A 16,048-nucleotide genomic window follows, 5' to 3' on the forward strand; every position below is an offset into this window, starting at 1 on the left:
TTTTAACTTCGGAATACGTCTTGAGGAATTTCTTACATAGACTTTAATTGTGGAATTCCTGTAGGTTAAAGATCCGCAAGAACCATTCTGCAAGACGTCCTTCATTCCGCAGCAGAAAGTTTTTCCGCTGCGGAATTTAATCTTGCGAGTGGATTTTAATTCAAGCCCCATAGGGGTAACTTTGTGAGGCAGAAATGTCTGACTAATTCCATCCCGGGTGAAAGGTCCCATACAGGTGTAGCAGAGCCGAGATCATCATTTAACGCTTTCTTTTGTGCACCATGATAAGGAACTTAGAACAGAATAGGCTTTACCTGCAGTCCTATGTAAAAGCACACATTGTCTGTTCATGTAAGATGATGAAGGGGTTAATGTAAAAACAAAAAAACCCTTGTGGTCTAGGGTAGTGTAGGAGTGAGTTGTTTCAGCAAGAACACAATTTGTGTTAGTCCATGACTCTGACACAAAAGTTGGCCATGACAATTGGAAACAATTGACTCACTCAACTCTGCTGCAATGACAAATGGAGATCTGTTATGATTTCCTAAGGCTTGTGCTGGGAAACTTGTATGACTTTTAATTACGTTAATAAGCCTGGCAGCTATTTGCATTGTTGCCGGTTAAGGCAGTGCAGACGAGTATGATTATATAGTCATTGCCAGAGATATTTTGCCGCTTAGCAAGTGCACCTCAGTATCACCGGAAGGACTATGTGGGACACGTTGCACTAATAAAACACTTGATCGTACTCAGAGTGGTCATTAATAGCTGCACATCCAAGTGGAAGAATGTATCAAGTGGGGTACCACAAGGCTCTGTCCTAGGCCCAGTGTTGGTCAACATTTTTATAAATGATCTGGAGGAGGGAATTGAGGGGAAACCCATTAAGTTTGCAGACGACACAAAGCTTGGAGGAATAACTAACACTAGAGAAGATTTGGACAAGCTTGAAAAGCTTGAGTCTGTCTAACAGAATGGTATTTAACAAGAAGAAAAGCAAACTTTGGGCAAGAAAAATAAAAAAAGTGCATATAGAACGGGAGGAATTGAGCTAAACAGTAGCACATGTGAAAAAGACTTGGGTATACTAATAGATCATAGACTGAACATGAGTCAACAATGTGATGCAGCAGCCAAAAATGCAAACACAATTCTGGGATGTATTAAGAGAAGCATAGAGTCTAGATCACGTGAAGGAATTATCCCCCTCTAATCTTCCGTAGTCAGACCTCATCTGAAGTACTGTGTCCAGTTCTGGGCACCCCAATTAAAAAAAAACATAGACAAACTGGAGCAAGTTCAGAGAAGAGTTACCAAGATGGTGAGCGGTCTGCAAATCATGTCCAATGAGGAACAGTTAGAGGATCTGGGAATGTTTAGCTTAAAAAAAGACGGCTGAGAGGAGACCTTATAGCGGTCTACAAATATCTGTAGGGCTGTCACAGTGCAGAGGGATCAGCCCTATTCTCATCTGCACAAGGAAAGACTAGAAGCAATGGGATGAAACTGAAAGGGAGGAGACAGATTAGATATTAGAAAAAAACTTTCTGACAGTGAGGGTGATCAATGAGTGGAACAGGTTACCACAGGAGGTGGTGAGTTCTCCTTCAATGGAAGTGTTCAAACAAAGGCTGGACAAATATATGTCTGGGATGATTTAGTGAATCCTGCACTGAGCAGGGGGTTGGACCCAGTGACCCTGGAGGTCCCTTTCCACTTTATGATTCTATGACTTGACTTAATATGATCTGTGATTATTGCTTTAATTTACTACAAAGGTGTCTGGTTTGGAAATCAAATTGTATATACTGTATTAGGGAACTGTGAATTAACGGAAGGAAGTCCCCATTCCGAACTGTTATTTGAAGATCCAACACATCTATGTATTATACAACTAATATCATGTAGCACACCTCTAGCCCGGTGAAGTGCCACAAGTCGATGTTGCTTTAATTCCACAACTGGACAGAAAACACATAGAAAGACACTAAGCCACGTTTTCTAGATCATCACCCCAGATCCGTAATTTTTTGTAGATGCAGGATCACGGGACAAATGGACCTCTCCACCACATCGCATGTAAACTCATGTGAGCTGAGCGGACAGTCCACACCATTCATCGGAACCCTCCAGAATGCTCCTTGAACCAATTCTGGACCATTTGGGCACAATCATTTTTACATGAAGTCCATGAAGGGCTGCAGATAGTCACCAAGTAGTGAAAAGCAGTGGACACCGGTAAATGATGTGTTTAGGCGGGCCACTGAACCCAACCCATGCCATGAGAAGTGACCTCACACCAGTATGGTACCACCTCCTGCCAGCACAGTGCTTTGCAGAAAACTGAGGTCCAAACATGGGGTCTGTACCACACATACACGCTGCCATCAGCCTGAAACAATTGGTACCTTGACTGATCGGACTTTTAGGCCGCCTGCACACGGGCGGAAATCCCGCGGGATTTCCGCCGCTCAAAGTCTGCATAGGATTGCGTTAACAAACTCAATCCTATGCAGACGGCCGCGGTTTGGCCGCGCGAAATCTCGCGCGGCAAACAAACCACGGCATGTCCTATTTCTGTGCGGGGCTCTTCCCCCACAGAAACGTCACTCAACCGGCCGTGGCTCCAGTCTGCGCATGCGCCGGCTGCTTGGCAGCCGGCACATGAAAGAGCCGGAGCCGCCGGGTGCGGGTGAGTACGCGCTCGTCCCTGCAGGCGCTCGGGTCGGGTCCTGAGGCGAGAATCCTCGCCGCCAGATCCGACCCACTCGTCTGCAGGTGGCCTTAGACAGACACCACCAGTCGTGAATATTAAGCACCTGTAGGCGACCACTACACTGTCCACTGTGGGTGGTAATGCCTTTACTGAAGCATTTCCGGTACACACATGACCCTGTAGATCAAGGTATGTTAAATGTCCTGATAACTTCGGAAATGGAATGTCCCATCCGTCTTGAACCCACTATCACGCCTCATTCGAACTCCGATAATTCCCGTCACTTTGCCATAAGAACGCTGTCCAGTGTTCAACCTTACTCTCAAGATAACATACAGGTGTGGATGCTCCCAAGCGGTCCCCTGAGGTAACATCAACTGATAACCAATTTACATCCCATGACTTTTGGTCCATATACACAATGCATTAATTTCATTGGGAACAATGTAATTCCCTATCTGCCCTGAGGAGGCACTGCAGGAAAACAGACCACTTGTTGTTGGGTTTACAAATGACTACAGCTGACGGCACAGTTGGGTCTGTTTCATATATAATAATATCAAGATGGATATGAAAGTGTTAACCCTCATCATATCTATCCAACAAGACAGTGGTGGGGGAGGGGATGAGCCCATAGTCATTTTATTTCTTGGCAGAGGTCAAGTTTACTTTATAGCTTTGCTTTGTAGTGTGCGAACACCCAGCTGTTTATATATAGACAAGGCCACCGCTGAAGAGGAACCACAACAGTCTACAAGAGACAGAAAACAATCTGCCGGCTGCCGAGTCCTGTGCATCGCCGCTACATAGCACGCTGGTTGCGTTATATGATTATATAAGGACCTTGAGGGTATGTTTACACGTAGCGGAAATGCTGCGGATTTGGGTGCTTTCACACAGGACAGAATATTCCACAACAACACTGCAGAACACGCTATCCCGGAATTCGGCACCAAAATCTGCACGTCTATGTGCAGATTTTGATGCGAAATTGCCAGCAGAATTCTGTAATTTCCAATTCTGCATCAAAATTCGAACGTCAGCAACGTAGATTCTGGTGCGGAATATTCTGCAAGAGGGTGTATTCTGTAACGCTGTTGTGGAATATTCCGTCCCGTGTGAAAAAATTTACAGAAAGAGATGACAAATGTATATAATATGGCCTCCATCCACAAAACCTTCCATCTGGACAGAGCAGAAGTAAGTGCTCCAGAGCTGCACTTCCTACAGGAACAGGAAATTGGAACTACAGGCAGCCACTTTGGAGGTTATGGAGAGCTGTCGTTAGACATCCAGTCAATGGGCAGTAAAAACTAGAAGCAATGGGATGAAACTGGAAGGGAGGAGACACAAATTAGATATTAGAGAGTAAGGGGGATCAATGAGTGAAACAGGTTGCCACGGGAGGTGGGGAGTTCTGCTTCAAGGGAACAAACAAAGGCTGGACAGATATCTGTCTGGGATAATGTAGTGATCCTGCACTGAGCAGGCTGTTGGACCTGATGACCCTAGAGATCCCTTCCAACTCTACCATTCTATGATTCTATGACCTCACACGCTGATCCCTCGGTGTAGTGTAGGCGTGTTTGGTGGAAAGCATGATGTCTCCAAGAAGCAGGGCTGGAAAAGTCATTCAGCAAAGATGGGGGGCCACAGGGAGATGTTTCTCCCTGTAACTGGGGCTCCTATGAATGCCCCAGCTACAAGGGAAAAGTGTGAAATAAAAAAAGATATTGTAAAATGACCCCCGGAGGTCTTATCTTATATGACATCATAGGGGACAGACATGGTATAAAAATGTGATGTAATGAAGGACGGAATTCTTCATCCATTGACTTTGGTGGACGTCCAGTAACTGGCCCATGTACCTTGACATGTTGGAACTGACCGGACAATCTGCGCAGTCGTAACCGCAAAAAGCTTAGCTGTAACGATGCAAACCTTTGTATTATATGCAAATTTGATGTAGAGCGGCCATGAGGTGATTCAACCCTGAAGACAAGGACAATGCGAAGGGATTATTATTTCACTTTACAATAAGCGGCGCCCACGCAATACGCAGTAGCTCCGTCATGTGGCATCTTGGCACACCGTATACTTTCAGTTGGCATATGTCGCATGCTCTCATTGTAAATCCCAAATACTATGGCAGACAGTGCAAACATTGTATCAGCCAACATCATCTGCTCACAAACAGACACTACATGGGGTTGTGCCAAGATTAGGATTACATCCAGATGTATAAGTGAGGTGAAAACATGCCACCTGCCCATGAGCTGTCTTTAAAAAAAAAAAATACAGCTTTCCTTCGTTTGGCGCACCCCAATAATGCCCCCCCCCCCCCCCCCCCCCCGTCACCCATGGACACATCCTGCTGTAGATCTATGGGCAATGCTTGAGCATGCGCAGTGGTATCTCCCTCAGTCCCTGCGCTACAGTCTTCCTCCACAGTCAGCCATCATCTCACTGCAGCGCTCCGTGTGCACAGTCAGACCCGCCTGCCACCAATCTAACTGACAGCAGAAACTGAGCCGCGCATGCGCAGTCCACCTCCGCAGCCGCTCCGCTTGATCATGTTAAAATAAAAATAAAATAAATAAATCTTGTTATTTGTATAGCGCCAACTTATTCCGCAGCGCTTTCAGGTAATTTTTTATTACGGGAGAGCAGGAGTTCAAAAAAAAAAAAAAGAGAGAGAATGCACTACACATGCGCACGGCACGCTGCCGGCGTGCCGGGCAGAAGTAAAGGAGATCAGGCCGCGACGGACGGGATCTAGCAGCGTCCGGACAGGTGAGTTAAATCAATTTTCAGGCCTCATGCCCACGGGGAAAGGATGGACCCGCTGCGGGATTCTGCATGGAGAATCCGCACGGGCCCAAATTTCCTAGTGGACATGAGGCCTTAAAAATTGGGGGCAACACACAAAGGAGTCATAACATGTAATATTAAATTGATGGAAAGCTTGAACAAAAGTGGTGAGGGTCCGGCTCACGAGAGCTTAGACTATAAGCAGGTATACACATAGGTATACATATATACATAAAGCTGTGTTTGTGTATCACCAGATAAGAGGTGCGATGCAGTGAGAAGAAGGGTCTCAGGTTCCCAAGAGGCAGGGTAGACGGAGAAAAGTTAAGTTAGGGAATATGGTAGAAATATGTGTTCTTAGGACACTCTTAAAGCTCTTGGCATTCAGATCTAGCCTGATTGTCTGGGGTAGCGCATTCCAGAGAACTGGTGCAGCTCAGGAAAAAATCTCAGTCGGGAGTGGGAGATGTGGGTTACAGAGGAATTTAGTCTGAGGTTATCAGCAGGATGGAGAGCACAGGTAGGTTGGTAGACAGACATGACAGGGAGATATAGGGTGGCGCAGCATTGCGGAGGGTCTTTATGGATGAGAATGATAGCTTTAAATTGTATTTAATATTTATAGTGACTGGCACAGGGAGGAGGCATCAGTGTAGTGAGTGGCACAGGGAGGAGGCATCAGTGTAGTGACTGGTACAGGGTGGAGGCATCAGTGTAGTGACTGGAACAGGGAGGAGGCATCAGTGTAGTGACTGGCACAGGGTGGAGGCATCAGTGTAGTGACTGGTACAGGGTGGAGGCATCAGTGTAGTGACTGGAACAGGGAGGAGGCATCAGTGTAGTGACTGGTACAGGGTGGAGGCATCAGTGTAGTGACTGGCACAGGGAGGCGGCATCAGTGTAGTGACTGGAACAGGGAGGAGGCATCATTGTAGTGACTGGTACAGGGTGGAGGCATCAGTGTAGTGACTGGTACAGGGTGGAGGCATCAGTGTAGCAGCTGTACCTCACTACTGACCGGTCTCCCCCTGGCACAGGGTGGAGGCATCGGTATAGTGACTGGCACAGGGTGGGGGCATCGGTCTAGCAGCTTGACAAGAAGATGAGCCTGTACGTTACATTCAGAAAGGATTAGAGAGGGGAGAGTTCAGTGAGGGGAAGCCCGGTCAGTAGTGAGTTACAGTAATCAAGCAGAGAATGGATAAGGGCGACAATAAGAGTTGTTGATGTCTCCACAGTGACGGAAGGGTGGATTCAGGAGATGTCACTACAACTGCCCCTTTCTTGGCACCACGGCCATCACTTGCATATTGGGCTTTGAGCAATACAATACTTCTGAACTTGGCATTTGCCACCATGAAATTTTCAGATTCTTAAGAACTTGCCTCCTGCTGTATCACAATGCCATTCTCAAACTAAAAAGGTTGAGGACTTTGCCTAGAAGACATGCCAACATTCATATACACTCAGTTGCCACCTCACAATTGACTAACGCCCGCTTTGATCCAACCTTTGTTTTCTACTTAAGAAGAAGTCTCATCTGAATGGGTCTTTACAGAGGAACGGGTATCAGCGGATCACGAGGGATGAGAGGTAACTTTACAGTAGTCAAAGCCACATTGTGCTCCTCTGCCTCCCAAAGTATTTATCTGTGCACAGGTGTCTTTGTAGTTCCGTTTGAAGAACTAGAAAGTAGGGCGAACGCGAGGTATGGCATATCTGCCGCATTTCTAGGCACGAAACTTCAACACCAGGATCATGAAACAAGAACTTTAATTATATTCTTAAAAAGCACAGACAAAGGGATTCAATGTCCTTGGCTTCTTCAGAGCCTATAGTGCCTCATTCTACACCTGCCATTATGCGGAAAGGCATTATTCTACTACTCAATGCCAGTAAGCTTCCGCATGCTAGAAAGCTTCTGCATCATATCAGAGGGGGCTGCAGATTGCTTTGAAAGATAACTGATCCATAATGCAATCCTGGACAGAGGAACTGTTCTTAGTCCTTCGTGACTTATTGCTTTGCTCTCCATGGAGTGGCTTTCTCTTTTTCTCCTTTCTTCCTTCATCATCTGTAACAGAAACCTTAAAGTGCGTCTAACCCTCAACGTGACCGCAGTCTTACAAATCCTGAGTTCCGCCTTGACCTCTGTTGTCCTTGCTTCTGTTTGTATATCATTACTCTGCTCTCCATCGCCTCTTGACCATAACCAGGTCCATTTCCAAGTAACCTGCTCCACCACTCCAGATCTGAAACAAATCCTGATCCTTAGAGGAGTTGTTCACTTAGGACAACACCCTTTCATGGAGCAGATCCTTCAAGGGCGCACTGAAAATCCTGGTCATCACTTGAGACTGTCGAAGAAAGCTCCTGGCCCTCTGACCATATCCAGCAGGGGCATGAAGTGTTCCCAGTAACTCAATTATGTCAGAGGGCCACACCAAGTCCTCCAAGATCTCATCCAAAATTAGATGAAGCTTCAGGGTGGAGACTCTAGCTTCGAGTAGAAGGTTAGGCTTGACTTGTTTCCATGCCATTCATGGGATTCTCAAAAGTCTTCTCCAGTTTGGTCTGGGGTCTGCACTTATTTTGAGGTCTGGTCCGGGGACTGTATTTGTTTAAGGGATATGGATTTCTTTTGGGGTGTGGTTTAGGGTCTACATATATTTAACCCCTTAGTGACCGCTCTAATGTTTTTTTAAAACATCCTGCAGATACAGGATGTGTATAAAGGGAGATCACAGGGCGACCTCCCTTCATACATCGCGGGTGCATGAAGCTCACTGGAGCTGTTCACCCTTTAAATGCCACTGTCAATTCTGACAGCGGCATTTAAATCCCCCGAAGAAAGCAGGAAGCCGTGCGGGTGTCATGGCAGCCGGGAGTGATCAAAGCATCGCTAGTCGTTGTCCCCTGTGGGGACTTTAAAAATAAGGACAAAAACGTTTTACTAATTTTTTTTTTTTTTTAAAGTAATAAAAGTTCAACCCCCCCCCCCCCATATTTGCCATATTTCCAATAAAAGTATATAAATAATATGACAAAAGTATCTATTTGGTATCACTGTGTCCGTAAAAGTCCGATCTATCAAAGTAATGCATTATTTACCCTGCACGGTGAACGTAGTCAGAAAAAAATTAATAAAGAACGCAAGAAATGCGCTTTTTTTTGGTCATTCTGTCTCCAAGAAAAAAATGCAACAAAAAGCAATCAAAAAGTTGAATATATTCCACAACGCAAACAACAGGACGTACTGTGAAAGATGAGCTCGACGGAAAAATATTCAAGCTATTGTGCGCAGAAGATGGCGGCAGAAAATAATTGAAAAAAATTTAATATCTTTGGTAAAAAATACTAGTACAGCAAAAAAAAAAACTATAGAATTTTGGTATCGTACTGACCCATAGAATATTGCAGTTTGTGTGCCGTAGAAACAAGACGCACCGAAGATGTCAGAATTTCATTTTTTTTAACGTTTTTTCAGTACATTATATGCTATATTAGGGCTTATTCAGACGACCGTATATTGGCCGGGTATTCACGCCCAGCCGATATACAGCATCTCTCTCTGCAGGGGGAGGAGGCTGGAAGAGCCGGGAGCAGTGCTCTGAGCTCCCACCCCCTCCCATTGCAAACAGTGGCGAGGGGCAGAGAGAGGGCGGGAGCTCAGTTCCTGCTCCTGGCTCTTCCTGCCTCCTCCCCTTGCAGAGAGAGACGCCGTATATCAACTGGGCGTGAAAACCCAGCCGACATACGGTCGTCTGAATAAGCCCTTACATAGCAGCACTGAAAAAGTCAACTCCTCTCGCAAAAAACAAGCCCTCATACAGCGACGTCGATGGAAAAATAATGCAATTACGCTTTTTTTTTTTTTTAAAGGAGGGTGGGTGGGGGGAATTAAAATGCAAAAAAAAGGAAAAAACCTTGTTCACTAAGGGGTTAAAGTCTGAGGTCTATATTTAATCTGGGCTCTGCTTTTGTGTTTGGGGTCTGATTGTATTCATTTTGGGATCTGGTTTGGGGGTCTGTATTTATTTTTGAGTCTGGTCTGGGGGTCAGTAGTTTTTTTCGGCATCTAATGTTTGTATTTCTTTCTGGTTACGGGTCTGTTGTCTGTATATATGTGGGGGTCTGTATTTGCTTGGGAGTCAGGTCTGGGGTCTGTATTTGCTTGGGAGTCAGGTCTGGGGTCTGTAGTTGTCTGGGGTCTGTATTTGCTTGGGAGTCAGGTCTGGGGTCTGTATTTGCTTGGGAGTCAGGTCTGGGGTCTGTAGTAGTTTGGGAGTCAGGTCTGGGGTCTGTAGTAGTTTGGGAGTCAGGTCTGGGGTCTGTATTTGTTTGTGAGTCAGGTCTGGGGTCTGTATTTGGGGTTGGACGTTATTTTGGCATCTGTTGTCTGTATATGTCCATGTGGAATCCGCACGGGAATAGAGCATGCTGTGATTTTATGTCCGGAGATGCGAATCGCAGTCCGCTCCTGTGAACGGACACACCGATGCTCTATTCTTGTTAATGGGTGCAGAATACCGCGGATCGTCTATGCAGGTGAGGATAGCGGATTCCGCAATCCAAATCTGGTCGTGTGAGACCGGCCTCAGGGTCCAGCGCCTGTATTTTAGAGTCTGTATTAATGGGCGTCTGGTCTGGGGTCGGTAGTTTTTTTGGCACTTGACGTTTATATTTATTTCGGGTTATGGGTCTGGATTTATTTTGGGGTCTGGTTTGAGGTTTGTATTTATTTTGGGGTCAGGTCTGGGGTCTACACTTACTTTGGGGTCTGTATAACTTTTGAGGTCTCTTTATTTTAAGCTGAGGGGTCTGAATTCTAAGAGCTAGCCTGTCGTCTGAATTAATTCGGGGGTCTAGCTGGGGTTTGTATATATTTTAGGGGGGGTGTCTATGGGGGTCAATACTTGTTTAGGGGTCTGAATTTATTTTGAGGTGTGACGAAGAAGAGATAAGCACTATGTGTGATTAAGAACACATTAGGGTAGTGGTATTTGGGGGGGAACGAACTGTGAAGATGAGGACATATATAAAAATCATTCGCCCTTGGTCAGAATCCTGATAGAACTACTCAAAAATAGCCAAATGTGGTGTGTAGGTCCACCTGAGTGTACAAGATACATACACAGAAAGTGTACGCCTGTCCCTGACTCCTGGACTGTCCGTAAGCAGTGATTATACATTTGCGCATACGTGTGTCTACGGTTTTTCACTGCGCACACATTTCTCTGCGGTATGATTTACACAGGTTCTCATATTTTTGGGCATGTTGGTTTCTGCAGGTGTTAATACTGTAAAAAAGCATAGATTAAACACCACACCATGCCAGATGACAAACTCAGCTCTGCTACAACAACAAGGTTCGACCGCACTTCCTCATTTTCCAGAATGTTGAATACATGAGCCAGCCAACCTTCCGTCGGTCACAACTACTCCTTTTGTCACCACTGGGACCCATTCTTCTGCACAACATCATCTCCCTCTTGGCATGATGCAAGGAAACATATGGGAAGTGAGTTAGGGCGCCCCCTTCATTCTTATGATCGGTGATAGACCAAGCGGTCAGATCTTCACCGACGGTGGAATATTCTAGCAATATAGTGCAGGTGGGAAACCCCTTTAAGGCTACAATCCCCACTCGACGTTCAAGCTCCCCGCGCCGAAAGCGTCGATCAGATGGAATCCCAGAGCTCAGCAGGCCATCGATAGCGATCTGATGGCAGTGCTGGTCTCCGTCTCAGCAGGTTTCCCTTCCTCTTCAGCGGTTTGGCCGGACAGAGCAGCGCCCTCGGCGGGGTTATTCTGTCCGCACAAAACGGCGAAAACAAACATAAACTTTCTGAAACAGAGACCAAAACTTGCAGTAATGACAGCAAACGGAGCCATCCGGGGTCCGGCCCAGATGGGAAGGCTCAACGGGGGCCCGAGCCGTAGCGTAATATACATGACTATGTGCTATGAACGCCAGCAGACAGCGATACCGAGTATATCCACAGCCTATATCACCATGATATATACTACATAGAGAATATAGCGCACAACAAAAAAGATCATAAAGCACAAAACATAATAGATAGAACATAAAACACGGAATCTACGACATGGGGGAGAGAAGAGAGCACAGAATACAGATACATATAGCGCACAGAATACAGATACATATAGCGCACAGAATACAGATACATATAGCGCACAGAATACAGATACATATAGCACACAGAATACAGATACATATAGCGCACAGAATACAGATACATATAGAGCACAGAATACAGATACATATAGCACACAGAATACAGATACATATAGCGCACAGAATACAGATACATATAGAGCACAGAATACAGATACATATAGAGCACAGAATACAGATACATATAGCACACAGAATACAGATACATATAGCACACAGAATACAGATACATATAGCACACAGAATACAGATACATATAGCGCACAGAATACAGATACATATAGAGCACAGAATACAGATACATATAGCGCATAGAATACAGATACATATAGCGCACAGAATACAGATACATATAGCGCACAGAATACAGATACATATAGAGCACAGAATACAGATACATATAGAGCACAGAATACAGATACATATAGCGCACAGAATACAGATACATATAGCGCACAGAATACAGATACATATAGCGCACAGAATACAGATACATATAGCGCACAGAATACAGATACATATAGCGCACAGAATACAGATACATATAGAGCACAGAATACAGATACACATAGAGCACAGAATACAGATACATATAGCGCACAGAATACAGATACATATAGAGCACAGAATACAGATACATATAGCACACAGAATACAGATACATATAGCGCACAGAATACAGATACATATAGAGCACAGAATACAGATACATATAGAGCACAGAATACAGATACATATAGAGCACAGAATACAGATACATATAGCACACAGAATACAGATACATATAGCGCACAGAATACAGATACATATAGCGCACAGAATACAGATACATATAGCGCACAGAATACAGATACATATAGCGCACAGAATACAGATACATATAGCGCACAGAATACAGATACATATAGCGCACAGAATACAGATACATATAGCGCACAGAATACAGATACATATAGCACACAGAATACAGATACATATAGCACACAGAATACAGATAGCACACAGAATACAGATACATATAGCACACAGAATACAGATACATATAGCGCACAGAATACAGATACATATAGCGCACAGAATACAGATACATATAGCGCACAGAATACAGATACATATAGCGCACAGAATACAGATACATATAGCGCACAGAATACAGATAGCACACAGAATACAGATACATATAGCACACAGAATACAGATACATATAGCGCACAGAATACAGATACATATAGCGCACAGAATACAGATACATATAGCGCACAGAATACAGATAGCACACAGAATACAGATACATATAGCACACAGAATACAGATACATATAGCGCACAGAATACAGATACATATAGCGCACAGAATACAGATACATATAGCGCACAGAATACAGATACATATAGAGCACAGAATACAGATACATATAGCACACAGAATACAGATACATATAGCGCACAGAATACAGATACATATAGCACACAGAATACAGATTCATATAGCGCACAGAATACAGATACATATAGCGCACAGAATACAGATACATATAGCGCACAGAATACAGATACATATAGCGCACAGAATACAGATACATATAGCACACAGAATACAGATACATATAGCGCACAGAATACAGATACATATAGCGCACAGAATACAGATACATATAGCGCACAGAATAGATACATATAGCGCACAGAATACAGATACATATAGCGCACAGAATGTACCATAGACGGAGTGTGACACATATAGCATGTAATACACAATGCAGGGAGATACAGAACGAAGCACAGAATGTATATACAGTATGACACATATAGCATGTAATATACAATGCAGAGCAGAGGATACAGCACGAAGCACAGAATGTATATAGAGTATGACACATATAGCATGTAATACACAATGCAGGGAGATACAGCACGAAGCACAGAATGTATATACAGTATGACACATATAGCATGTAATATACAATGCAGAGCAGAGGATACAGCACGAAGCACAGAATGTATATAGAGTATGACACATATAGCATGTAATACACAATGCAGGGAGATACAGCACGAAGCACAGAATGTATATACAGTATGACACATATAGCATGTAATATATAATGCAGAGCAGAGGATACAGCACGAAGCACAGAATGCATATAGAGTATGACACATATAGCATGTAATACACAATGCAGGGAGATACAGAACGAAGCACAGAATGTATATACAGTATGACACATATAGCATGTAATACACAATGCAGGGAGATACAGAACGAAGCACAGAATGTATATAGAGTATGACACATATAGCATGTAATACACAATGCAGGGAGATACAGAACGAAGCACAGAATGTATATACAGTATGACACATATAGCATGTAATATACAATGCAGAGCAGAGGATACAGCACGAAGCACAGAATGTATATAGAGTATGACACATATAGCATGTAATACACAATGCAGGGAGATACAGCACGAAGCACAGAATGTATATACAGTATGACACATATAGCATGTAATATATAATGCAGAGCAGAGGATACAGCACGAAGCACAGAATGCATATAGAGTATGACACATATAGCATGTAATACACAATGCAGGGAGATACAGAACGAAGCACAGAATGTATATACAGTATGACACATATAGCATGTAATACACAATGCAGGGAGATACAGAACGAAGCACAGAATGTATATAGAGTATGACACATATAGCATGTAATACACAATGCAGAGCGGAGAATACAGCACGAAGCACAGAATGTATATAGAGTATGACACATATAGCATGTAATACACAATGCAGAGCGGAGAATACAGCATGAAGCACAGAATGTATATACAGTATGACACATATAGCATGTAATACACAATGCAGAGCGGAGAATACAGCATGAAGCACAGAATGTATATACAGTATGACACATATAGCATGTAATACACAATGCAGAGCGGAGAATACAGCATGAAGCACACAATACATAAAACTGAGAAGAAAGGCAAAACATACAAGACAGAACACACAACACACCACATAATACAGCACGGAATATAAAGCATATAGCACGCGGGGGGGGGGGGGGGGGGGGTACAAGGAACACAAAATATAGAGCATCAGCACACAGAGCAAACATCAATGCAGTGCACAGAGTATACAGTGCAGAACATTATATACTGAGGATACAACACACAGATCACAGGAGAATATGAGACAGAACACCGTGCCCAGAGATCATCCAGTACCAAGAATATACAACAGAATGCAGTGCACAGAACACCAAATGCAGCGTGCAGACCGCAGAGTGCAGTGCACAGATTGTGTAATGCAGTGTATAGAACGCACCGTAGTATGGGCTACACAGAACAACTAATGCAGTGCACAGATTGTGTAATGCAGTGTATAGAACGCAACACACAATATGGGCTACACAGAAGACAGAATGCCGTACACAGAACTTAGTACATACACAAAAAGGGGAATGCAGTGTACAGAAGAGGGAATACAGTATACAGTGCATTGAAGATGGAATGCAGTGTATAGTAGACAGACCACAGTGCATTGAGGACTGATTGCAGTACACAAAAAGGGGAATGCAGTGTACAGAAGGCAGATTTCAGTGTACAGTAGACGGTTTGCCGTGTACAGTAGACAGACTGAAGTGAGCCCGGCTTGCAGTGTACAGTAGACTGCAGTAAGCCCGGCTTGCAGTGTACAGTAGGCAGACTGTAGTGAGCCCGGCTTGCAGTGTACAGTAGGCAGACTGTAGTGAGCCCGGCTTGCAGTGTACAGTAGACTGCAGTAAGTCCCGCTTGCAGTGTACAGTAGACAGACTGCAGTGCGCCCCGGCTTGCAGTGTACAGTAGACAGACTGCAGTGAGCCCGGCTTGCAGTGTACAGTAGACAGACTAGTGAGCCCGGCTTGCAGTGTACAGTAGACAGACTAGTGAGCCCGGCTTGCAGTGTACAGTAGACTGCAGTAACCCCTGCTTGCAGTGTACTCGCCTCCAGCTCCTCGGCGCTGTTGCCCTGCATCCTCCGCTGTGCTCGGCGCTGGGCCGCGGCTCTCCAGCTGCTGACTGTTCCGGGTCCGCCCGTCACAGGAGGAAGAGAGGAGGAGATTCTGTCTCGTCGCCCGCACTGTATACACGGGCTGTCATGTGACCGCGGGACTACAAGTCCCAGCACGCGGGGGACCCCCGGACCGCACAGCAGGGGCTTCTACTACAGGTGTTTCTGGGACTTGTAATTCTACTGCAGAACAAGTTCAGTGCCTGTGGGATTACACGGGGGGCAGTGGGAGATGCTTGGTCTTGTAGTA

General features: G+C 44.6%; 1 protein-coding gene across 2 annotated transcripts in view; it reads right to left on the bottom strand.

The window, feature by feature from the left end:
• The window catches only part of SHFL (shiftless antiviral inhibitor of ribosomal frameshifting), a 40,310-nt gene extending 24,482 nt beyond the window's left edge, over positions 1-15,828 (bottom strand). Inside the window, exon 1 of one of the 2 annotated variants that reach the window (XM_066593555.1) lies at positions 15,733-15,828. Coding sequence is in view for 1 of the 2 variants with exons in the window: in XM_066593554.1 (XP_066449651.1) it covers positions 15,733-15,762 (30 nt within the window). In the remaining variant the exon portion in view is untranslated. The remainder of the gene's footprint in view (positions 1-15,732) is intronic. The other variant, XM_066593554.1, reaches the window with a different exon arrangement.
• Positions 15,829-16,048: the final 220 nt, after the last annotated feature.

Source organism: Eleutherodactylus coqui, chromosome 2, assembly GCF_035609145.1.
Source record: "Eleutherodactylus coqui strain aEleCoq1 chromosome 2, aEleCoq1.hap1, whole genome shotgun sequence".
NCBI classification, from domain to species: Eukaryota; Metazoa; Chordata; class Amphibia; order Anura; family Eleutherodactylidae; genus Eleutherodactylus; species Eleutherodactylus coqui.